The 23806-nt window shown below is 54.8% G+C and overlaps 2 protein-coding genes across 11 annotated transcripts in view; one reads left to right on the forward strand and one right to left on the reverse strand.

Annotated features, from left to right (window-relative positions):
* Positions 1 to 247: 247 nt before the first annotated feature.
* On the reverse strand, positions 248 to 22139 carry PLCD1 (phospholipase C delta 1). 2 transcript variants are annotated; one of them, XM_059939198.1, is made up of 16 exons: positions 21955 to 22139; positions 17034 to 17216; positions 14103 to 14267; positions 10493 to 10721; positions 4347 to 4476; positions 4014 to 4245; positions 3241 to 3442; positions 2964 to 3108; positions 2738 to 2887; positions 2489 to 2647; positions 2087 to 2246; positions 1771 to 1887; positions 1194 to 1372; positions 969 to 1101; positions 743 to 892; positions 248 to 608 (listed from the first exon to the last, which is right to left on the reverse strand). In XM_059939198.1, exons 1-16 carry the CDS (start codon positions 21986 to 21988, stop codon positions 523 to 525), a joined length of 2454 nt encoding a protein of 817 aa, XP_059795181.1. In that variant the 5' UTR covers positions 21989 to 22139; the 3' UTR covers positions 248 to 522. The 2 variants fall into 2 exon arrangements, with proteins under 2 accessions (XP_059795181.1, XP_059795182.1); XM_059939199.1 differs by lacking the exon at positions 17034 to 17216 and having other exon boundaries at positions 21955 to 22136.
* Positions 17384 to 23806, forward strand: part of DLEC1 (DLEC1 cilia and flagella associated protein) — a 107260-nt gene continuing 100837 nt past the window's right edge. For 8 of the 9 annotated variants that reach the window (XM_059939187.1, XM_059939190.1, XM_059939189.1 and 5 more), the window contains exon 1: positions 22297 to 22694. The gene's annotated coding sequence lies outside the window, so the exon portion shown is untranslated. Of the gene's footprint in view, positions 17423 to 18149; positions 18218 to 22296; positions 22695 to 23806 lie in introns of those variants that run through there. The other variant, XM_059939188.1, reaches the window with a different exon arrangement.

The raw sequence follows: 23806 nt of genomic DNA on the forward strand, positions 1-23806 counted from the left end.
TGGGCCTCTGGGGTTGGAGGGGTCGGCCGTGACATTCCAAAGACTGAGCCCTCCATACCCTCCGCCATGCAGGGTTTTGTTTCTTGCTGGTCCCTCCTGCCCGGGGGATAGATGTCCCCCCTTGCTCCAGTGTGAGGGTGGAGAAGTGGAGAGTGAGGTGCTGGGGCTCCAGTGCTCTGGGGCATGCACACACGCACGCATGCTTTACAGGGATTTTTCCGGTGTCCAGGTAAAGAGACCACAGTACTTAGTCTTATGATTTTTATAAAAACCCTCAGCCTAGGGCCCGGCTGGAGGATGGAGCGGGCTGCAGTGTCATTCCTAACGGGATTGAGGACAGCTCCAGGGACTGGGCCAGCTCCTGGGCTCCCGAGAGGCAGCAACACAGACAGCAGGTTGGCGCTGAAGGCAGTGCGGGGCTGCCAGCTCTGAGCGAGAGGTTGGGAGCAGCCCCTGTCCTGCCCCCAGATGTGGACAGAGGGCCTGGTCCGCTCGGGGCAGCCCTCGCCAGACTCCCCGAGCCTAGTCCTGGAGGCCCACCTTCACAAAGAGGGTGGCAGACGGGTGCTGGTCTCCGTTCTTGGACAGGAGGTGGATGTGGCGGTATCCTGGCAGGCGGATGGGCGGGGAGGAGCGCACAGGGAGAGTTCTGGTCACTTAGGGAGGATGCTTTGAGGAACAGCCGGCCCCTTCCCAAGAGGTGCCTCCCCTCGAGTCGCCCCCTCCCTCCACAAGCACTCACCCTGCTTGAGGCTGTTCAAGGGGATGGTGCTCTGGCCAATGAAGTCGTTCTTGGAGGAGGCGTCGTAGTCCTCCACCACAAAGCGCACGAGGGCGAGCTCAGGCACAATCACCTCGAACTCAAACTCTGTGTCCCACCATGGGTTGAAACCTAGGGGTGCGGGCACCACGTCAACAGCATGGACACCAGCTCCAGAAGCCGGGCCCAGCCCAGGCCCAGCACGTACCGTTATTGGTGACCACAGCGGTCTGGCGGCTGGCCACGTCCTGGCCCACACCATGGATCTGCACTGTCACCTTGGGGTCCACAATTGAATTCTTATTCTTGTTGACTTTTGGCAGTTGCTGCCCTGAGATGACCTGAGGAAAGGCGGGGGACAGTTAAGGGTTCAGGATGGTAGCGAGGGGCAAGGGAGACCCATGGCACCTGTCCCTCCGGTGGCTGGCCATACCCTGACATTGAGCCGCTTCTGAGCCCACCAGGGCCCCTGAGCCAGGGCACGGGAGTTGAAGGTGGAGTTGGGGTCTCGCAGGAAGGCAGGCTTCAGCACGTACCCACAGGCCCCATTGTCCTGGAATCGGCCCTGGTATACGTCCATCTCTGGCCCAGGTGTCTGGAAGTTCAGGGCCACTACAGGCAGGACGGAGCAGTCACAGGCTGTGGGCTGGCCTCAGGGGCCCCAGAGCCCAGCCTGCTTGGGATACACTGAGGCCCAGAGTCACACAGTGAGGCAGAAGCAGGGTCCAGGATCACTCCAATGCCTACTGCCCTCCTGCCGCCCTAACTGACCCACCACACCAACCTTGCATTCCATTTCTGGTGCCAGAATTCAAAGGACAAGTGTGCTAACAATGGGATTTCAGACACTGTATTTGATGGTGGGGGATATTTCCAGACTGAGATTACCAGCTCCTGAGCCCACACATCCCTGCACCTGGCTCTGCCTGGGTCCCCAGAGCCTCCTGGCCCCTGGCCCTCCAGGCGGAAACCCTCACCCAGGCCTCCTCCAAGCCCCAGCCATCCCGTACCGATCTGGCAGCCCCCATTCCACATCTCCACAGGGCTGTAGTTGGAGGAATCCGTTCTCCACCCGGCGGGGTAGATCCTGCTCAGGTGACTCACATTGTGGCGGACAAAGCTGTTTCCTGAGGGGGATGTGGGCTCGTCAGAAGCGGAGGCCTCCCGGCAAGCCCAAGCCCCTCCCTACCAGCTCTGTCTGGTAACAGCGTGGGGTGCCAGCTCTGGGCGATGTCCGGAGGGGTGGGAGCCAGTCCTGACCCTGGCCAGCTCAGGTGGTCAGACAGATAGATGGACAGCACCCTGGGGGGACAGGGCCGGGCTCACCTGATTCTTGGAGCAGTCGGAGGGCACGGTTCTCGGAGAAGGATGCCATCTCATAGAAAGCCTGCCCACGGGTGCCAGGACTGGGGAAGCCCAGAAAGTGGACGCTCTTGCAGTAAATGACCATATCTGAGAGCTCCTTTGCTAGTGTGAGCTTGTCCTCCTGGGGGCCATGGGGAGGCCCAAGTTAGATTCAGAGGTTGGGGCAGGTGGGCACTGAGAGAGCCAGAAACCCAGATACAGAGAGAACAGAGAGGGAGACAGAGAGAGGGGGCAGAGGGTCTGAGTGACAGCCACAGAGAACCCGGGCAAGGCAAACACCCCACAGTGTGATGGCGGGTGATGATGGGGGAGGGCCCCAGGGCTGCCCCCCTCCCCTCCCCGCGCCACCGCTCCCCCTCAAACCGTGGACTTGTGCTGAACTTGTCTCCTCACTGCCTCGTCCTCCATCTCTGCAGCCTCATCCTCGTCTGACACCACAGTGGCCTCAGGGCTGCCTTCCCCTCCAGGGAGGAAAAGCCCCCCAAGCTTCTTCCCCTTCAGCAAGATCTTCCCCTTCAGTTGCTAAGGGTGGAGTGGCAGCTGGTCAAGACGCAGCTGGCCTCCCGGCCAGTCCCCTGCCCTCTCCTCTGGGCACCCCATCCCATCGGGCACCTCTGGGGAAGGCAGGCTGGTGGTGACCCTGTCCAGTGGCCGATCCAACAGCATGGGGCCCAGGAGGGTGTGCAGGTGTTGCGCCATCACACGCTGCTGCTCCAGGCTGCAGTGGTTCTCCAGGGACAGGATGACGGGGTAGGGGGACGCCTGGAGGCCCAAGGGTGGATTAGGAGGGGTGGGTGGGCCCGAGCATCCCCTTCCTCAGGCCCAGAAGCGCGCCCACCTTGAAGGCGTAGTCCCGGATGGCCCTGAGCACGTCGCAGAAGAGGATCTTGGAGGTGAAGGTGTAGCCGTGATAGATGACCGGTTCCTGGTTGGGCCCATCCCAGCAGTCGAGCTCCAGGCAACGGCAGCCTTTGCACAGCGCCCTGCAAGTGGGATGGCGGCTAGGCCCCTCGGTCCCGGCCGGGTCCGCCCAGGTCCCGCCTGCCCGACCAGGTCCCGCCCGGCCCCGCCCCATCATGCCCAGGTGTCCCGGCCCCACCGGATGTAGGCCCCACCGGATGTAGGCTTCAGTGCTGCTGGGCCCCGTGAGCTGGTCTTCCAGCAGGTAGGTGTTGTGAGAGGACGACACCAGGTAGTGGCTGAGCGGCTGGCCCATGTCCTGGTAGACCCGCCGGTGCGCCCGGTCGAAGGCGCTGCCATCGGCCGAGAGCAGGTACATGAGGAAGCCGTCCTTGGTCATCTGCCGCCGCGCCTTGGCTGGGAGGTGGGAGGCCGGCGCCGGTCAGAGCCCTAGGCCAGCGCTGCAGCTCTGGGGGGAGGGACCCCCCCTCCCCTCCCCCCTACTCCCCCTGCCTCCCCTTCTGAGCTGGTCCTCGGTACCTCTTGGAAGCGGCTAAGCTTGAGTCTCTTGACCAGACCGTGACTACCCCAGGGTGGGGCCCTGTCTCCTCCTCGTCTGTCCCCCATGCTTTGAGGCCCCCCTGAGGGCAGGGCCTCATCTCCTCCTTCTCCAGGACTGGGCCCCCATCTGACGTCTTAAAGCTTTGTGGCCAGCATGGGCACAAAGAGGGAGGCAGGAAAAGTGCCTGCTTTTCCAGCCTCCTCTCTCTCCATTTCCTGGGGGAGGGGTCCTCAAATCCCCTGAAGGAGGAACCAAGAGAGGGTCCCTGCCTCCCATCTGCTTTCCTGGGGCAGAGAAATACTGACCAGGGGCCCTGGGCCTGGCTGAGGCACCCCCTTCCCTCCAGCTCCCTACTCGTGGGCTGCCGTCTCCCCAGGGGTCTCCCCACCCTGTGTGGCCCTGGGACTACAGGTCACGGGCCCTCACCCGTCTCGCTGGGCTCGTAGCGCTCGATGAGGGAGAGGGCCAGTGCAGGCCCCGCCGCCTCCTCCCGCTGCTGGTGCTGCAAGAAGATCACTAACTGATCCACCGACAGGGTCTCCCCCGAGCCTGCAGCCTCCTTGAAGGTGAGGTCGATCTCCTTCCTGTGGGTCAGTATCTTGTAGAACGTCTCGATCTCCTCATCCTCCAGGGAGTCTGTCTGAGAGTGGTCACATTCCTGCAGAGCCAGGACACCAGGTGGGCAGGGTTCAGAGCAGGTCTCGGGCTGCAGTCAAGGACACACTGCCAGGCAGACCCAGCCCTCACATCCTGCCTCACCCTGAAGATCTTTCGGGCATAGCTGTCATCCACCTGGACGTTGAGCTCCTTCAGGAAGTTCTGCAGCTCCTTGAAGTTCATCTTGTTGTCCTTGTTTTTGTCAGCTTTTCGCAAGCAGGAATGAATCCAGCTGGGCAAGAAGTAAGGAAAGAACCCAGGAGCCCTGGGACCCCCGAGGTCCCAGCCACAGCCATGATTCAAGCTCAGGGTCAACTCCCGGGCCCAGGTGGACTGAGGTCCCCTGTAGACACAGCTCCCCGCAGGCCTGACTTTTGGCACATCCTCATTTCAGAGGGAAGACCTGGTGGCCTCTTTGGAGGAAATGTGACATCCAATGAAGGAGTCTTTTTCCTGTTTTCTGGCTTTGAACCCTTTCAAAATTTCAAAAACATTTCTTTTCTCACTCTAAAAGGGTTCATTACAGACAATTTAGAAAATGTAGAAAAGTAAATAAGCAAAGCCTCCATAATCCTATCACCCAGGGGTAACTACTGTTAACATTTCAAGGTATGTCCTTTTCAGTATATAATTGTTACTCAATCTGACGAAAGCACTTGAGGCTTATTTAGTAGGAAACAGCAAATTTCAAGCCACTGATCAGAAGGTGGGGACATCACATGCAAAAACAAAGCCTGGATCATGGTGTCATGATTGGGGCACTTAGGCCCCCACTTCTCCATTCCCTCTATCTCTCCCATCAGACTTGACCTTGAGAACTAGAGAAGGAGGAGCTGCATACTACAGTCCACAGAAAACAGAGAGCTAACTATAGAACAAGACAATGGGAACTCATGAGCACAATGAAAACATGATAGCACGTTTCAGAAGAAATCACAAAAGAAACAACAACATAAATCATGCCATATAAACTTTTTAAAATTCTGAAGATTAAATAAAGAAAAACTAAAGTCATCTATCTGACAGACTGGAGGAAGCATTTGCAGCAAAGCCTTTGAAGGATTAATTAAAAAGAAAACAGTATAATGACCCTAATAACTAAATGAGAAAGGGATATAAACTGACCTTTTGCAAACATTACTAGTAGTCAAAGTTATTAACAATTTGGAAATGAGATGCAATTTCTTAAACTAAAAATTAGCAACTTAAAAGTATATTACCTAGTGCAGGTAAGGGTGAGGTGAAATGGACACTCAAATCCATCACGTGGGCAAAAAGTAAATCAGCACAACCCTTAGGAAAGTGATGGAGGGATAGCTAAAGCTTTAACCTGTTACATCAGTTGATTCAGTAATTCCACTTCTAGGAATCCATTGGTAAGGAAATACTCCTAAATACTGAAAGGTTTTATGAACATAGTTCTTTGCAATGTTATTTATAGTGGTGAAGGAAATGAAATGTTTGACACTAAAAGAATGGATCACTAACTTATAGTCCATCCATTCAGTGGAATAGTACACAGTCATTAATAAAGCTGTTTATGGAGACTATACTAACACAGGGAAATAATTATGATATAATGTTACACAGAAAATGGATACAAATGTATAATCTCCACTATTTTTGAAAAATGCATCATTAGGCAAAATGAAATGCAGCCGGAAAAGATTAAAGGGAGAACCCAAATAGCAGTTTCTGGAGGAGGTGGGTTTTCCGGGCCTTTAAAATTTCATTCTAACCTACCCATATTTTAAAATCTTTATTTATATATATGTATGTTTTATGTAAATATATGTATATATTTACATTAAAAAAATTATAGTAGAATTACAGGTTAAAAAATCAAGTTCAGAGTGGTGCACCCAAGCATGAGGTCCCAGTGCCGAATGCTCTTCAGCAGGCTGGGATGGCTTTATGATCTCAAGGTCTGGGCAGCAGAAGCCTGCAGAGGCCATGAGATTGTCCAAGTGCATGCCTGTGCAAAAGGAGTGACTATCACAAAAGTGCCACAGAATTGGGCTTTTAAGAAAGCTCAGGGACTTCCCTGGTGGTCCAGTGGTTAAGACTCTGCGCTTCCACTGCAGGGAGCACAGGTTCAATCCCTGGTCAGGGAACTAAAATCCCGCATACCTCGAGGCATGGCCAAAAATAAAATAAATAACAATTAAAATTTAAAAAAGAAAGCTCAAAATCAGGCAGACATAGCCTTGAGAAAAGACACTTAAAAGTCTTTGAAATGCTGAAAAGTACACAGTAAAGGGAACTAACAGTGTTCAAAATGGGTCCCCCAAAGGAGTTGGATATACATTAGCAATGAATAATCAGAAAATGTAATAAAATAATTCCATACAGTAGCATCAAAATGAATAAAAATACAAATTCTTTTAATGCATAACTTATACTCTGAAAGCGACAAAACATTGTTGAAAGAAATTAAAGATCTAAATAAATGGAAAGATACCCCATATTTGCTGATCAGAAAGAAGACTTGATATTGTTTAATGAGAAATACTCTCCAAACTGATCTGCAGATTCAACACAATACCTATCACAGTCATGCTGACTACTTTGCAGAAATTGACAACCCAATCCTCAAATTCATATGGAAATTCAAGGGACCCAGAACAGTCAAAACAATCTTGAAAAAAAAAAGAACAAATTTAGAAGACTCACACTTCATGATTTCAAAACTTTGTACAAAGTTATGGTAGCTAAAACGTTGTGGTGCTGCTGCAAGAAGAGACATTTAGGTAAATGGAGGAGAATTGAGAGTTGTGAAGTAAACCCTCATATTTATGGTCAGTTGATTTTTTGACGACGGTGTAAAGATGTTTCAATGAAGAAAGAATAGTCTTTTCAACAAATGGTGCTGGAACAGCTGTATGTCTACATGCAAAAAAAATGAAGTTGGATCCCTCACCACACCATACACAGAAACTAACTCAAAATGGATCAAAGACCTAAATGCAAGAGCTAAAACTATAAGAAGAAAATATATGAGTAAATGTTTGTGACTTTAGGTTAGATATGACATCAAAAAACACAAGCAACAAAAACAAAAAGTAAATGAATTACACTTCACTGAAACTAAAAACTTTTGTGCTTCAGAGAATACCACCAAAAAAAAGAAAAGAACCCACAGAATGGGAGAAATTATTTGCAGAGCATATATCTGATAAGAATATTTTTAAAATATTAGAATATTTTTAAAATACTTAGAATATTTAGAATATTTAAAAAAAGAACAAAAACCTCTTACAACTCAATAATAAAAAGACAACTCAATTAAAAAATGGACCAGAGATCTGAATAAACATTTCTCCAGAGGAGATATACAAAAGCACATTAAAAAATGGTCAACATCATTAATCATTAGGGAAATGCAAATCAAAACCACAGTAAGAGACCTATTTAAAAAAGAAAGTAACAAGTGTTGGTAAGGACGTGGAGAAACTGGAACCCTTGTGCACTGTTGGTGGGGATGTAAAGTGTTACAGATGCTATAGGAAACAGTATAGTGGGTCCTCAAAAATTTGAAAATAGAATTACCATATGATCTAACAATCTGACTTCTTGGTATATACCCCAAAGAATTGAAAACAGGGTCTCAGAAAGATACTTGTACACCCATGTTCATAGCAGCATTATTCATGATGGACAAAAAGTGGAAGCAACCTAAGTGTCCATTAATGGGTGAATGAATAAACAAAGTGTGGTATATACATACAATGGAATATTGTTCAGCATTTAAAAGGATGGAAGTTCTAACATGTGACAACATGGATGAACCTTGAGGACATTATGCTAAGTGAAATAAGCTAGTGGCAAAATGACAAATACTGTATGAGTCCACTTATATGAGGAACTTAAGAGTAATCAAGTTCATAGGTACAGAAAGTACAACAGTGGTTGCCAGGGCCTGGGGGAGGGTGGAATGGGGAGTTACTGTTTAATGGGTACAGAGTTTCAGTTTTACGAGATGAAAAGAGTTCTGGAAGTGGTTGCACAACAATGTGAATGTACTTAACACTACTGAACTGTACACTTAAAAATGGTTAAGATAGTAAATTTCATGTATGTATATATTACCACAATTTAAAATTAAAATTAAAATAAATAGATCCATAAAAAAAGAACTTAACAACAACAAATGGGCAAAGGATCTATTGAATAGCTGTTTCTCCAAAGAGATATACAAATGGCCAATAACCACATGTAAAGATGCTCAACACCATTAGCTATCAAGGAAATGCAAATCAAAACCACAGTGAAATGCCACTTCAAACCCACAAGGATGGCTATAATAAAAAAAAGGCAGATAATAGCAAGGGTTAGTGAAGATTTGAAAAATCAGAACTCTCAGACACTGCTGGTGGGAATGTAAATTTCCTCTTTGGAAAATAGTTTGGCAGTTCCTCAAAAGGTTAAATATATAGTCACCACAAGACTCAGAAATTCTAGGTATATACTCAAGAGAAATGAGAACATATGTCCACACAAAAACTTATACACCAATGTTCACAGCAGCATTATTCAGAGAAGCAGAAACCCAAATGTCCATCAACTGCTGATTGGATAAGTAAAATGTGGAATGGCCATACAGTGGAATATTATTAGGCAAACAGAAGGCATGAAGTACTAACACAGGCTACGACATGGATGAACGTTAAAAACATTATGCTAAGTGAAAGAAGCCAGTCACAAGAGACTGTATGATTCCATTTATATAATAGGTCTAGAAAAGACAAATGTATAGAGACGGAAAGTAGATTAGTGGTTGTCTAGGGCTGGGGGGTTGTGGGGAAATGGGGACTGCTAAAGGGCATGGGGTGTCTTTTGGGGGTGATGGTTGCATAACTCTGAATACACTAAAAAGCATGGACTTGTACACTTTAAGTGGATGAATTATATGGTATGTGAACTATATCTCAATAAAGCTGTCATAAAAAAAAAAAAAAAGGAGCCAGTGCTGGTTCCACCCTAATCCTACATACCAGAAGCCTGATCACTTTGAACCATAGACTAGCGTGTTGCTGTGCACCTAGACTTTGAAGGGAATTTGTTTCAAGCCCGCAGGCTGGCCTGCACACCAGGCCTGGGGGAACGTGATGACTCCCCGAACAGTGGCACAGAATATGGGGGCAAGTGGGAGTGTGTCATGGCCTCCCAAACTCCCAGAGAGAAAAAAATGCAGTTAACTCTAGGAAACATTAAAATATCCAAGACTAGGTCTCCCACTGAAGCAGGCAGCTCCCCTCAGCCTCCCCACTCCATGCTGGTTACACAGGGGGGATGAGGGACTTCAGGGGGCTGCATTGCTGTCTGGCCCTTGGGTCAGAGTAGACCAAAGAGGGCTCCAGGTACCCTCCCTGCTTCCTTTGTGTTCCCCCCAAATTCATATGTTGAAGCCCTAACCCTCAACGTGATGTATTTGGAGATGGGGCCTTGAGAGACTTAGATGAGGTCATGAGTGGGGGCCTCATGATGGGATTAGTGCCCATAAAAGAAGAGACACCAGAGGGACTTCCCTGGTGGCGCAGTGGTTCAGAGTCCGCCTGCCAATGCAGGGGACACAGGTTTGAGCCCTGGTTCGGGAAGATCCCACATGCTGCGGAGCAACTAAGCCCATGTGCCACAACTACTGAGCCTGCGCTCTAGAGCCTGCAAGCCACAACTACTGAGCCCGTGTGCCACAACTACTGAAGCCCGCCTGCCACAACTACTGAAGCCTGTGCGCCTAGAGCCCGTGCTCTGCAATAAGAGAAGCCACCGCGATGAGAAGCCCGCGGACTGCAACAAAGAGCAGCCCCCGCTCGCCACAACTAGAGAAAGCCCGCGGGCAGCAACGAAGACCCAATGCAGCCAAAAATAAACAAATAAATAAATAAATTTATTTTTTAAAAAAGTAAAGAAAAAAAGAAGAGACACCAGAGATCTTGCGCGCGCTCTCTCTCTCTCTCTCTCTCTCTCTCTCTCTCTCTGCCATGTGAAGACAGTGAGAAAGAAGGCAGCCGTCTGCAAGCCAGGAAGAGAGCTTCCACCAGAACCCGACCCTTCTGGCACCCTGACCTTGGACTTCCAGCCTCCAGAACCGTGAGAAAATGAATTTCTGTTGTTTAAGCCACCCAGTCTATGGTGTTTTGGTATGATGGCCCAAGCTGCGTGTCTTCCATACCCAGGTTGTCCTGGGGACGACCACGGCCAGTATCCACCCGCTGGGCCTGGACCCACTGCCACCAAAAGGATACTGCCGCAGCTTTTGCTGCTGGTCCATGGAGCCCGAGTGATGGACGATCTTGCGCAGGCCCTGCACCCAGTGCTGGGCGTCGGCGGGCGATGGGGCGATGAGGTCTAGAGTGTTGCGCTGGTCCTTGAAGACGATGGAGAAGCAGCGGTCCTCAGGCACGTCCCGGGCAAACTTCTCCAGGCCCTCTGAGCGGTGCCCCATCCGCACCTCCTGAATGTCCTCGATGGAGACTGCAAGAAGAGGGTGGAGGTGGGCAGAGAGAGCCGTGAGGGGCAGGAGGATGGGCAGAGCGGGGGACAAAAAGAGACTGAGGTGGAGAAGGAACGGGACACAGCTATAGCGTGCAGAGTGGAAACGCCCAGGCAGAGAGAGATTGACTTTAGGGTGGGAAGGGCACCTAGGGTCCCAGGCCTCCTGTTTCTGTGCTGGGAGGAAGCAGGGCCCCTGGGAGAGGAGTGGGGCAGGGCAGGGCTCTCAGACAGAGACAGGGAGAGACCATTCTGGAGCTTGGGGCCTGTGACGGAGAGGAGGCCACACACTCTCCTGTCGTGCTTGACTTTGGGCCCTCCGCCTCCCTCAAGACAGCCATGAGAGCCTCCAGGCCCCTCTCCTGACAGAGGGAGAAGTGCTTGTGTCAGGCGAGCAGCCAGGGCCTTGCCCTGCATGTATCTGTGTGTCCTGATCTCAGGGAGCCCCTTGGCAGGAATGGTGCTCCAGGATCCCAAGAGGTAGACTGGAGGGTGCCCCTGGGGGTCTGAGATGACATCATTCTGCCCTTGGGAACCAGGGGCGGGGGCTGTCCTGTCACAGCCCAACCTTCCAAGCTTCAGGGAGCAGCAAGGCCCTGCTCACCTGCCTTGAACCCCAAGGTGCCCTCCCTGGCCTGGCTGGGAGGGGCTCATGCTGGGCCTCCCCGCATCAGGAGCCAGGCTCTGCCCCATCCCCATCCCCATCCTGAGCCATCCACGTCCGTCTTTCCTGGGTCTAGACCAGCTCTGGCTGAAAGCCTGCCTGTCCTTCCCGGTGGGGGCCTCCTGGCCACCTGCAGGCCCCAGATGTGTGGCATGAGCCTGTCCGGGAAGCAGGCTCTGAGGTGTGAGACACGCGAGCCCTGGGCCATGTGGGATGCAGGGGATATCCCTGCTGAATCCCTCTGCTCACAGCCTCCCGTGCCCCTCTAGGTCCCACACCAGCTGCAGCTGCCCCAGGCTGGGAGTGGAAACAGGAAGCCTGGGCAGCGGAGGCCAGCTCCCGCACCGGCACCAGAGACAGAATCCAGACGCCTTCCCTGCTGATGGTAATCTTTGTCTGCCTATGGGAACCAGAGCTGAGGGAGGCTATGGGGTCAGGATGGGGACAACTTACGGATCAGGAAGCAGAGGCAAAGAGAACTGGGGACTGCTCCCCACCGCCATCTCCTGGCCTCAGTTTCCCCGGGGGTGGAGCACAGTGGAGGGCAGTCTCACTGCTCACTCAGAGGAGGGAAGCAGCCCAACGGGCATGCTCAGCCCAGACCTGTCTCTGGGTCTCTGACGTGGAAAAAGGCCTCTTCCGGCCACGCTCCTCACCTGAGCGCACCTGGTGCCCAACCCCCCAACCTGTCGCCCCTGTGGCCCCTCCTGTCAGGGTGCAGGCCCCTCACTCACGGCCCTGCCTCGTTCTTGCCCCTGCACCTTTGCTCACACTGGGTCTCCTGTCCGGGAGGTTCCTCCTGCCCTTGTGCTCCCAGCTGTCCCGGTATGAGGCTCCCAGCTCACCAGCCCAGGTCGGGAAAGGGCCACATCTCCCACTCCTCAGTCTGCCCCCTGCCCGCCCCCGCCAAGTGCTTGGCTCAACTGGGAACCATGCACGTGTACTGGCTGGGGGGTGGGCTCCCAGGAGTCCCCAGGGCTCAGAGAGTATGATGTCCCCTTCCCACGGTGCCGCCAACCGCCAGCGTCTAACAGGAAACCCCATATCAGGGCAGGGGGCTGTGAAGGAACCTGGCTGGAGCCACAGACAGAGGCAAGCGCCAGGTCACTCCTGTGTTATGTGGCCAACAGGCACGCAGGGTAGTTTCCTGAGAGCACTTCAGGCTCCATCCCCTCCCACCCTGCCCTGCCCTGCTCAGACCTCCCATGGCCCACTGCCCCCAGGACCCAGCCGGGCTCTCCGCATCCGACCCTGCTCCTGTCCTGCCTCCCCTCTGGCCTGCCACAGGCCACACCTTCTCAGGTTTCTGTCCAGTGTCCTGGGGCCTGGCAGACCCTTCCTGAGACACCCTCAGTGGGCTGCCCCTCCCTTTTCTCCTGCCCCCTTCCCACCTGGGCCCTGTCACCTGTGTCTGGTCTCACTCCCCAGAGACCTGCCAGTGGGCTGACCCTGCCTGCCCCATCTCCACAGCCGAGGGCAGGTGAACGTGTGAGGGATTTCCAGGGACTTGAACCGTGTGAGAAATCCAGCTGCAGTGATCCTTCCGTACCACCGGCCACACGTGGTTATTTAGATATAAATTAGTTAAAATTCAGTAAAATTAAGAATTTGCGGGACTTCCCTGGCGGTCCAGTGGTTAAGACTCCACACTTCCAAAGCAGGGGGCTCAGGCTCAATCCCTGGTTGGGGAACTAAGATCCCACATGCCATGCAGTGGCAGCCAAAAAAAAAAAAAAAAGAATTCAGTTCCTCAGTCACACTAGCCACACAGTTCAAGTGCTCAATGGCCACAGGTGGCTAGTAGCTGACATACTGGACAGCACAGATATAGGACATTCCCATTATCATAGAAAGTTCTTCTGGATAGCTTTGGTCTAAAATTTTCCCACCAAGTAAAGATGCAGAGGGAACCTCTCATTTTACAAAATTTTTAGGGCATTCTGTGTAAAAGGGCAGCAGCAGTTGGCAGAACTTTCTTCCTAAGACCTTGCAGGAGGCACTCTCCATCTGCAGGCCTGAGCTTTGGCTTCTTGGACCTTTTCTAAAGCTTCCAGAAAGCCCTCAGGCCCACAACCCCGAGGGAGCTGCCCAGCCAAGGCCTCTCTGTGCAAGTCCCAGCCCTGCTCCACCCCAGGCACCCTGTTCTGGCCCCAGCCCAGGGAGGAGCTGCCTCCTGCAGCCCCACCTCACATCCTGGCCACTGATACCCGGAAGGGCCTTATCTGCCCCTGGACTTTGGTCCTCACCACACTTGGGCCCTAGTCCTCCCTCCTTCCCACAAATGTCTGGGTGGATACCTGGGAATTCAGGCAACACTGTCCAGCTCCCTCCCTACTTGGGAGCCGGGCTTTCCCCATCTGTGGTCATGGCTATGGAGTCCCACCCCAAAAGGCTTGAGCATCTCCATCTGTGGTCCTTGGTCCATGACTGCCCTCTCTAGCCCAGGCTAGGCCTCAGTTTCCCTATCAGTGATTTAACTGGCTCCTCTCCCCAACCCTGGCCAGCCTGTTTCCCCATATCTGGTCCTGTTTGCATGACCGACTTCTGGCCCGCCAGGCCAGGCCTGGCCTCAGTTTCCCTACCTTTGGTCCTGGTCCACGACTGACCTCCAGCCCCACCCCGCCCTGACCAGTGTCAGTTTCCCCATCCAAGCGCAGGTGCAGCACCCTGCCCCTCGCCCTGCAGCCCAGGGCACTCACACAGCTGGGACTCTGGGGTCCGCATGACCTTGCGGGACTCCTGCCAGATGGTCTTGCAGTCCTCCTGCAGCTTGTAGAAGCGTTCTCTCCGCCATGAGTTGGACTTCACCTTCAAGAGTTGGCTGCCCTTCAGCAGTGCCTGTAGGTCCTTGTCATCCTGTAAGCCTAGGGGGCAGAGCTGGTAAGATGCTACCTCCTCTAGGGTCCCTGCTGCCCCAGGCCCCATGCTGGCCATGCCCACCACTGGACCCTCTCAGCCCATTTTTCACCAGCCTCATCCTCAGCTCTCTGTTCACTTCTCCCTCCGTCACCCTTGTTCCAACCTGATTCTAGAGCCCTGCCTTCTCCAGGAAGGCATCTCTGATGCCAGCTGAGGCCACGCAAACCTTTGGACACCCACCCACTCAAGGCCACACTTTATACACTATGACCTGCCACCCACGGCTGAATGGACAAAGAGAGGACAGCTAATTCAAGAACACCTGGTTCCTGGGTGACCAGACCCCTAGGAAATGGCCTGGCTCTGAAAGACTTACTGGTCTCCTCCTAGGGGTCAGAGTGACCTGAAGGAAGCTGGGACCAAGACTACCCTAGCCTATCACCCTGGCCGCATGGAGTCCAGCAGCCAGCTCTATTCAGAGCCAATAGACTACCTCACCTCACTTCTGGCCCCAAAACAAAAACTCTGTGGCTTTTCAGCAATCTTTATCCTCCTGCTCCAGCGGAGTGGTGGCATCAGGGTTTGTGCGGGTCCAGTCTGAGGGGCCTGGGCCTAGGCCTATAGGCTTTTCTTTTCTGAACCCAGATCCCCAGCCCCTGATGGGCTCTCCCAGTTTATCCATGACCCCACTCCCTATGCCCCAGCCAGCCTGCTCCCCACACACACAGGACCTACAGAATCTTCTGGACCACTTCCCCGGGCCTCAGCCACCCACCCCCTATCCCTCCCCAATCTCCTGCTTCCAGTGGAGACACAGCCACATGCTAACAGCCCCCCACACCCATGGCTTTAGGAAACCTCCTTCCCTCTCTGTGCCTCTGTTCCCCCAACAGCACTGGGTGAGAAGAGTGCTGGAGGAGGTGTCTCAAGGCCTCCTCAGAGGTGACAGTCTGATGTGACCTTCCCCCACTTTTGTCCCAACTCTCTCCACCCCCTGCTTTAGTGTCAGCAGTTTCCCTCCAGCCCCAGGGGAGGCCCAGTGAGGGAGGAGGGGGCTCCTGCAGGATGTCCTCAGCTGGTGGCTGGGTCTGTGGGGCTCAAGACGAGAGGCCGGGAAAGGTAGTTCCCAGCCGCTGGAGGAGAGAGCCGCCTCAGCCTCAGCTCAGCCGGGGGATTCCACTGTCCTTTCCGAGGCTGAGGTCAACTGCGGGGGTCATCTCCTTACACTCTGGCGGCACCGCCCCTTCCCGCCCCCAGGCTAGGGCATCAGGACAAGCCACTGCGCACGGCACAGATGGGAGCAGTGGAGGTGGGGCACAGGGGCGGAAGGTGAGCCCCACCCTCCGGTTCTGGAAAAGGCTGTGAGCAGATGACATGTTCATCCTGTCCTGGAGCCAGACTGCGGCCCTGTCTGCGGTCAGGCAGAGATAAGTCCCCTGGCTGCCGACATGGCTTCCGGAACACAGACCTCGGTCCCAAGGTGGGTCTTGATATTAGTGGCCCTCCAGGCCGCTGGGCAACCTAAGCAGATACCTCCATCTCTGAGCCTCATTTGAGGCCCTTTTGTTTCTGAGGCCTCTGGGCTGCCCGCCCCCCGACCCTTGCTCCCTTAGCACCCAGAAGGTCTATGGGCACCCCTTCACCCAGCCCCACTCACTCAGCTGTAGCACATTCTCCTCCTGTGGGAGGGTGGTGCTGAGGGGCCTGTGAGCTCAGGGGCCGCTGGGTTGACCTTGCAGCCTCACCAACCTGCCCAGGCTAGTGGCACATATGGGGAGTGCAGAGAGGCTGCAGTGCTAATAGGAGGCTGGGGGTGGGGGCAGCGCCAGGAGCCCTGCCCATGTACCTAGGGTGAGGCCTAATGGAAACAAACTGAGTCTGGGACTCACAGCAATACACAGCTACACAGATATAGCCACACACATACACAGTCACACACACCACACCACCGTACTCATCACACACTGCCATACACAACCGGGAAGAGAAAATGGGCCACACACGGTGACACATATTGTTACATGGAGTCACACACAGCCACACAACGTACAGTGCCAGAACATCATCGTCGTCATAATAATAGCAGTCACCATAATAATAGTTCATGTTTGAATAAGATCCTGTTCTTAGCACATGTATTTAATCCCTCCAACAACCCTGTGAGGAAGGCACTATCATTGTTCCCATTTTACAGATGATGAGACTGAGGCTCAAGGAATTTACATGGTAGAGTCGGGACTCAGAAGCTTGCCCACAGGGCCAATGCTAGGAAACATTACCTTATACAGCCACCACTCAGGGGCATGCTGCCACAAAGAGTAACAGCAGAAAACCCACAGAACACACACACCATAACACAGATGACAGAATCACTCAGTCACCTGGGTCACCCACAGTCACACATGGTACACAGCATCACCCTGGATCGCACACTGTCACACTGGTGCCACTTGGTTACACAGCATTGCATATCATCATTGCTGCACGGTGGCCCCCACTACCATACAAGTGACAGAATCACCACTAGGTTTGTAAACAGGATGGTTTGGGGGTGGCAAGGCGCAGGGTAACCAATCCCCCCCCCCCCGCAGTACTCACTCCACATGCCATCCCCGCAAACACAGCCCCACCGTGGGTCACACACTCACAGAACTAAACAGGTCCAGTCCCCGAGATCAGGAACATACAGTCTGCGTCCTGTCCCAGCTGCCTTCCCAGCCTCCGCAGATCTCGGGGGTGGTAGTGGGGGGGGGGCGCCCTGCATCCCTTACCCAGCCTCTGCTCATTGAGAGCTGCCACCTCGAGGCTCTGCTCCTGCAGGTAGAGCTCTCTGGAGCGGCTCTGGCTCCGGCTTCGGCGCCTGACCCCCAGGCACTGCATGACGTTCCGAAGTGCCCCTGCTGCCCGCTGAGCCTGGCCCGGGACAGTGTGGCGTCCAGAAGGCAGCCCTGGCCCTAGGAGCGGAACGGCCTCCTCAGCCGGGAGGAGGGGCGGAGACCTGGAGTGGATGGGCGGGCCTAGAACCCGTGGGGGCGGGGCCGTGAAGGGTGGGGCCATGGCTCTAGAGGCGGGGCGATACAGAAATCTGTGCTGAAGGGGCGGGGCCATACCCCAGGAGGCGGGGACAGTTCCAGAAGGGCAGGACCGATGCCCCCAGGAGGTGCGGCGAAAGCGGAGTCAAGGAGGGGAGAGGAGGAGGAGGAGCGGGGTCCGGGAGGTGAAGTGGGACAAATCCATAACCCGGGAAGCAGATCAGTGGTGAAAGTCAGAGCCCAGAAAGCGGATTGGGGCGGAGCCAGAGCCAAAGAGGTGGGGAGCGGGAGGAGCCGAGTCTGGGAGGCGACGTGGGGCAGAGGTACCCAGGAAGACGACCGGGGGCGGAGCCAGGGCCCAGGGGACAAACCGGGGGAGGGTCCCTCACTGCAAAGGCCTTTTGTTTTCGGGCAGGGAGGGCGGAACCTCGACTTTGGAGGCAGTCCTACCAGGGGGCGGAGCCTGAGCCGCGAATTCTAAACACTCAGCTAGAGGCCTGGCGGAGAACTGGAGGGCTGGGCAAGATTGAGCCTGGAGGGAAGCCCGGCCGGGCGGCAGCCTGGGCTGCAGAGTTTAGCGGACAACCGGGTGGGGCGGGATCAGAAGGAGCCGGGGATGGAGCCCGGGCCGGACAGCGGAACCCGCCAAATATTTTACCTCAGTTACTCAACGAATCCATTGTGACTCAGCGGGCTGTTGCCTCACATGTAAACCTCAGACAGGCCTGTTTCCTTCTCCGAGAGGTTCGCTACCTGAGTGGGATAATCTCCAAGGTTCCAAATGCGAATGGAATTCTTGAAAAAATGCTGGTCTTAAAAATGAGTCCATTAACACAGACTTGCTTTGATAAATAGGTGAGGAGGACTCCCAACTCCATACGAAACTGTGCTGCCAGTGTGCTCGGAACAGTGGGCCCTTTCATGTAAGTTACGTCTTGCTTTTCATTCACCCAGCAATTATTTATTGAGCCCCTACTGTGTGCCAAGGTCAGGACACCACCCAGAGGCCTGACTCACTCCTCTCTTTTACTCACTGCCTCTGAATAGTCCCTTCACTCGCCTCACCGCAGCTCCAGTCACCAGCATTGACAGTGAGTCACTGGCAAAGCCAGTTATTAGCACAGACAAGCACAGCAATAATAACAATAAACTGAAGTGCAGAGTGACTTGCCTAAGGTCACCCCTCGGAGAAAAATAAATCATGAGAATGTGTGTTAATGTAGATGAGCTGGAATATGGGCACAGAAATATTGTTCTTCATTTGGAGCTGAGGGAGCTGATTGTAAGGGGAACCTCTGTTTTAGAGAAACCGCGTGATGGTTTAATGGTTTAATCAGAGGGCCAAGGACTCCCCGAGGACCTATGGATAGAATCACATCTCAATACAATTTGCTTTCTTTGAATTCTTATGTATTTTATGCATTTAAAAACATGATCCTGAGAAGGGGTCCACAGGCTTCACCTAACTGCCAAAGTGGTCCAGGGCACAAAAAAGTTAAGATCAGTGTGGATCAGTGTGTGTCTGTGTTGTGTGGGCATGGACTCCCAGGGACAGACAGCTTTGAAGCATAATTGAGGAGGGTAGGGGTCTGGCCACCCCAAATTGCTATGATGGATCTGGAACCGTTATCTCTTGGGGGTACTGGCTTCCTTGCCAACCTAGAATTCCTTTGCCCACTAGTGCTTTATCCTCACAACATCCCCTATCAGTAGGTATTGCTTTCCCGTGGATGAGAAAACAGGCCCAGACAGGCAAAGGGACTTGCTCAGGGTCACAATGTAAGTAGAGGCAAAGCTAGGACTGGAACCCAGGTCTAGGACTGCAGCCCAGGTCTCCTGGGACCAAGATGAGGCCCCTCCTACACCCTACCTTGCACTTTTACAAATGCCAGGTTTTACAGTGGGGCGGGAGGGATTCAGTGTTTGAATAGTTAGTGGAGGTGGAGGTGGATGTGTTCAGTGAGGGGAGAGCGTTGGGAAGTTAGGTCTTTTTGGGTGCATCTGGGGACCTGCTGGAGAAGCCAGTGCAGGCCTGGCTAGAATGGAGCAAGCAAAGGAAGTAGGGTAGGGAAGGAGGCCAGGGGACTAGAGCGTCAGTCTGAGGGCTTCAGAAGCACCAGAAGGAGCCCCTGATTCTTCTTTTTTTTTTGGCCTCACTGCATGGCTTGTAGGATCTGAGTTCCCCGACTAGGACTCTGGCAGTGGAAGCATGGAGTCTTAACCACTGGACCAACAGGGAATTCCCCAGGAGCCCTTTGATTCTTAAACCCAGTTCTGGTCACATTTTTCCTGGCTAGGGACTACCTTATTCCCCCTCATCTCACAAAGTACTCACATGACATGGTTACTTGGGGGGTGGGCCTCCTGTAGGAACATAGTACCTGCTGGTACTAGGCACTGTTCTCATTATTGCCTTGTACGTGTTAGCTCATTCAATCCTTACTGCAATCCACGAGGGAGGTAGTGTTCTTATCCCCCATTTTACAGATGAGGAAACTGAGGCACCAAGAAGTCAAGGGATTTGTCTAAGATGAAAAAGCTAAGACTTGAACCCAGGTAGTCTACTTCCATAATCCATGTCTGTATACTACAGTGCCTCTGCATGCATCTGGGGCGAGGACAGAAGGGACATCTCTTATCTAGGTGGCCCCCATACCCCCCCAAGCCAATGGAGGGAGCCTTTCTGCAGCAGACCCCCAAATGCCCAAGCCAGAAAGTGTGTCCAATGCTAGAGGACCCAAAATATGAAAGAGGTGCAGACTCTCCAGTGGAAATGTAAACAACCTGGAACAGCACAGGGCACAGTGACTACATCCTTCCACCACCAATTTTCCTTGACAGATTCTTGCTTGCCGATATGGTTTGCAGGGGGAACAAAAGGCAGTTAAGGGACGTAATTTTGGGTGATGAGCTAAAAGCAGCAGGGCCTTCAGGGAGCCTGAAGCTTGGGATCGCACTGTTCTTGCCAGCTCCGCCGGAAGAGCTGGACTGTCAGGCACTTGGGAGGCAGGTCTCAAAACACAGTGGACCAGGGCTGCCAAGCCCATGCCACAAAACTGGGAGGCGCTGACTGAGCCTCCGCGTGGCTTCCTCTCCAGGGAAGATACCAGGGCTGCCCACGGACAGAGACTGGACAAAGGCACAGATGCCTGAGGATGGAGCCCATTCTAACATGAGCTGAGGCTACAGCTGTAGCCAGAGGCGATCAGAGGGCTTGTAGGAGGTCTGAGTGTGAAGCTGGCACGGAAGAGGTGGCAGTCTGCAGGGTACACAGCACTAGCTAAGGGATGATGAGAGAGAAAGCAGAGGTCTCTACTGTTGATCCTCTGAGCTGCCCAGCCTCCCTTCCTGCCAGTGTGGCAGGGAGCACTAAGACACCTCTGTCCTGAGAGGAGAAGATGGAGCCCTGGAAAGGGCAGGGATCCCATGACCCAGCTGAAAGAGTTTGCCTTGAGGCTACTGGTGTGAGGGTAACAGCTCTGGGCACTGAGCAAGGTCTCTCTGGGCCATGGGGACCAGGTCTGGGCCAACCAGGAAAATGAGACAGACTGGGCACTGGCTGAAAGGAACGTCTCCTAGTGTCCCTGAATTCCAGAGGGTCTCTAGTGGACAGCTGGAGGGCTCGGCCTTTCTCTTTCCCTTCTATTATCTCCATGCATGGTTTAGGTGGATAGGTGGTGGGCACTAAAGTCTCGGACTCCAGAGGTACTAGAAAACAGAGGGAGATCGGGTTAAGCAGTGATTGGTGCAAGAGAGGCAGGGTTTGCTGAGCTGCCAGATGACCTGCGGGGCAGGAGGGCAAAGCCCACTAAAAGTGGGTGAGTCCCCAGGCTGGAGCAAAGAGATTCCAGGTCCAGGTTGGGGGCCCCGTGCAGCTAGGAGACCTCCAGTCCCTGCAGTCCGGAGCCCGCGGCTGCTCTCTCTCCTGGAGAGACAGCGATAGGGCAAGGAGCTGGCCCGGACTGTTTCCCGGTCGGTCGGAGAAGACAGAGCTCGGATGGACAAAGAGGGTAGCAGCAGGCGGTTAGAGCTGAGACTCAGGCCTGTCCGGCCAGGAGGGTGCGCAGATGGGGGCGATCGGGCTGCTCCTCCCAGACCGGGCGTCGCTGACTAGGATTTCTGCGCTGGGCAGTTACTGCGGCGCGGCCCGACCTCACCTCGCACACCTCCTCGCCCCAGCCTTCCCACCCCGCCACACCTACGCTCCCTGACGCGGTCCAGGCACGCCTGGGCTTTGGGGAGCCTCTCTGGGCGGCCCGGACGGGGCTAAAATAACTCAGTTATTCTTGGATGCTGGCTCCTTTCCTCCTCAGTCCCTCCGAGCGCGCCGGACCCTGGAGCCCACCCTTCCGTGACTAGGATAGGGAGAGGGGGAGTCCCCGAGGCGGCAGGGCCGGGGGTCGTCCTTAGGGAAGTCTTCAGACTCGCACCCCTCTTCTCCCCACCGGCCGGGTCTGGGGAACAAGCCTGGAAACGCCCAGGGTTGCGCCCGGCAGTCCCGGGTGGAGATTTCCTCCGTGCGACAAAAGGGACGAGGAGCGGGCCCGGGGCAGGGCGGAGGGCGGCCGAAGGAGCTGGGGGTCCCCCGCCCTGGGCCGGGAACGGCTTTCCTCTAGGTCGGCCCAGGCGGGGTCCCCCCGCGAGCCGGCCGAGTACTCACCGTGCAGGGTCAGGAAGTCCCGGCCCGAGTCCATGCCCGACGGACGGCGCGGCGGGAGGGTGGCGCCGCGGGACACTCGTCCGCAGCGACAGCGCGGGCGGCCTCGGGTCCGAGAGGAGTGCAGGGGAGGGACCCGAATGGACTGCGGAGGGCGGACACCAGAGGTGCGCCCAGGACTCCGCTCCGCCCCCCGCCTGCCCTCGCCCCCGCCCCCTGGGCCCTCCAACCAGCGCCTCTCCCCGCCCCTCCTGGGGGTGGGGGAGGAGGGCAGAGGTGGGGGCCGGGAAGCCGGGCCCTCCCTGGCCCCGGCCTGTGGGCGCGTCCCGGCTAGAAATAGCCGGATCCCTCTGGCTTCCTCCGCCGCCGCCACCCACAGGCCGCGGACCCTGTCATTATCGCCGGCGGCCCGGCCCCCCTCCCTGCCTCTGGGCGCCTCGCCGGGGTTGGGGAGATGCGCGAAAGAATCTGGAGTCCTCCTGGGTCAGGGACCGCGTAACGTTCGACGCCCAGCCGGGCTGGTGCGAAAGGGAGCCTCGGAGTCCAGGCGCCAGCCGCGGCTCCCCGGATGTTTGCTTTCCCTTCTGCAAAATGGGTGCACGGACGCGAGTTAGGAGGTCCTTGGAGAGGCATGCCTGGACCTGGTCTGGAGAAGGGTCCCCTCCCGGCTCGCTGGGAAGTTTCTAACCCCAGAAGTGCCCTTGGCGGGGGAGCTGGGGCGGAAGCCGTAAAACCTAGAGCAGGTAGGTGCAGAGAGCTCTCCTTTAAGCCCCTCACACCCCAAACTCCTGGCGATCTCCAGGGTTCCTTCTTTGGGTGGCCTCCCAAGGGGCTGTCTGGACAAGGGGTCCCTACATGGACCCCACACACACACACTCCCACCATCAATTCTTGCAATCCTGACACCCAGAGACCCCCAGGGGAAGTCCCAGGATCCTGCTGCCTACCAACTTTTGGGAAAGGCCCTTGGGAGAGCCCCCAGAAGACCTCCCAGGATGCGGGTTGCTGAGCCCACCAGTGAATCCTGCAGGCCTCCTGGGCTGATAAAGCCAACATGAGAGTCTGACAGAACCAGTTGGACCCCAACCCCTCCCCCTCCCAGCACACACAGGCCTAGGTGGCCTTGAATACCTCAGGAAGGGATGTAACCAGCTAGAGGGCAAGTCTTCCCATCCTGACAGTCGAGCCTGGGTCAGGACTTTGGAGAGGCTCCCTCCCTCTGTATGTCCCCTATGCAGAGGGGGGCTGCCCTCTATCTGGCACTCTCCCCAGTTGGCCTGCCCTCCAGCAGGAGCAGCCCTTGGCCCTGGCAGGCCTGTCCAAACCCTCCTTGCTTTCCCTTCTGCTCAAGGATGAACAAGTCCACACAAGGCCTCCGTCTGGAGCCCCAGCCTGGGGACAGGGAGGATGAGGGGTCCTTTCTGTGTCCTCACTCTCTCTCCCAGGCCGGGATGCCTGCCTCCAGGCCTGCCCTCTGGGGGCCTCCTCTGGCCTTGGGGGTAGTCCTGGGACCTCTGACATCCCCGGGGGCCTGCAGGCCCCGCCCCTCTACTCAGCAAGTTAAGCCTCCTCAAGTCCTGCTCCTCTTCCCAGGCAGAGACACAATGAAACTCTGACACCAGCAATTGACTCGGCTTCATCTTAAGCATCATTCCTGTTTGTTCACATCACCTCCCAGCTCTGAGCCCCAAGCCCGAAACCACGGCATTATCTGATGCCCCTGGTGGGGGCTACAGCCTGGCTCTTCCTTTGCACACACCAAACCTGTCACACGCAGGCCCTCTTCTGGCCTCTAGCCCAGGCAGAGGAGCTGAGGCCTCCTCCTGAGCCTGGGGTTGCTGGGCGGGACGGGCAC

This window comes from Balaenoptera ricei, chromosome 11 (genome assembly GCF_028023285.1).
Source record: "Balaenoptera ricei isolate mBalRic1 chromosome 11, mBalRic1.hap2, whole genome shotgun sequence".
In the NCBI taxonomy this organism is placed as follows: domain Eukaryota; kingdom Metazoa; phylum Chordata; class Mammalia; order Artiodactyla; family Balaenopteridae; genus Balaenoptera; species Balaenoptera ricei.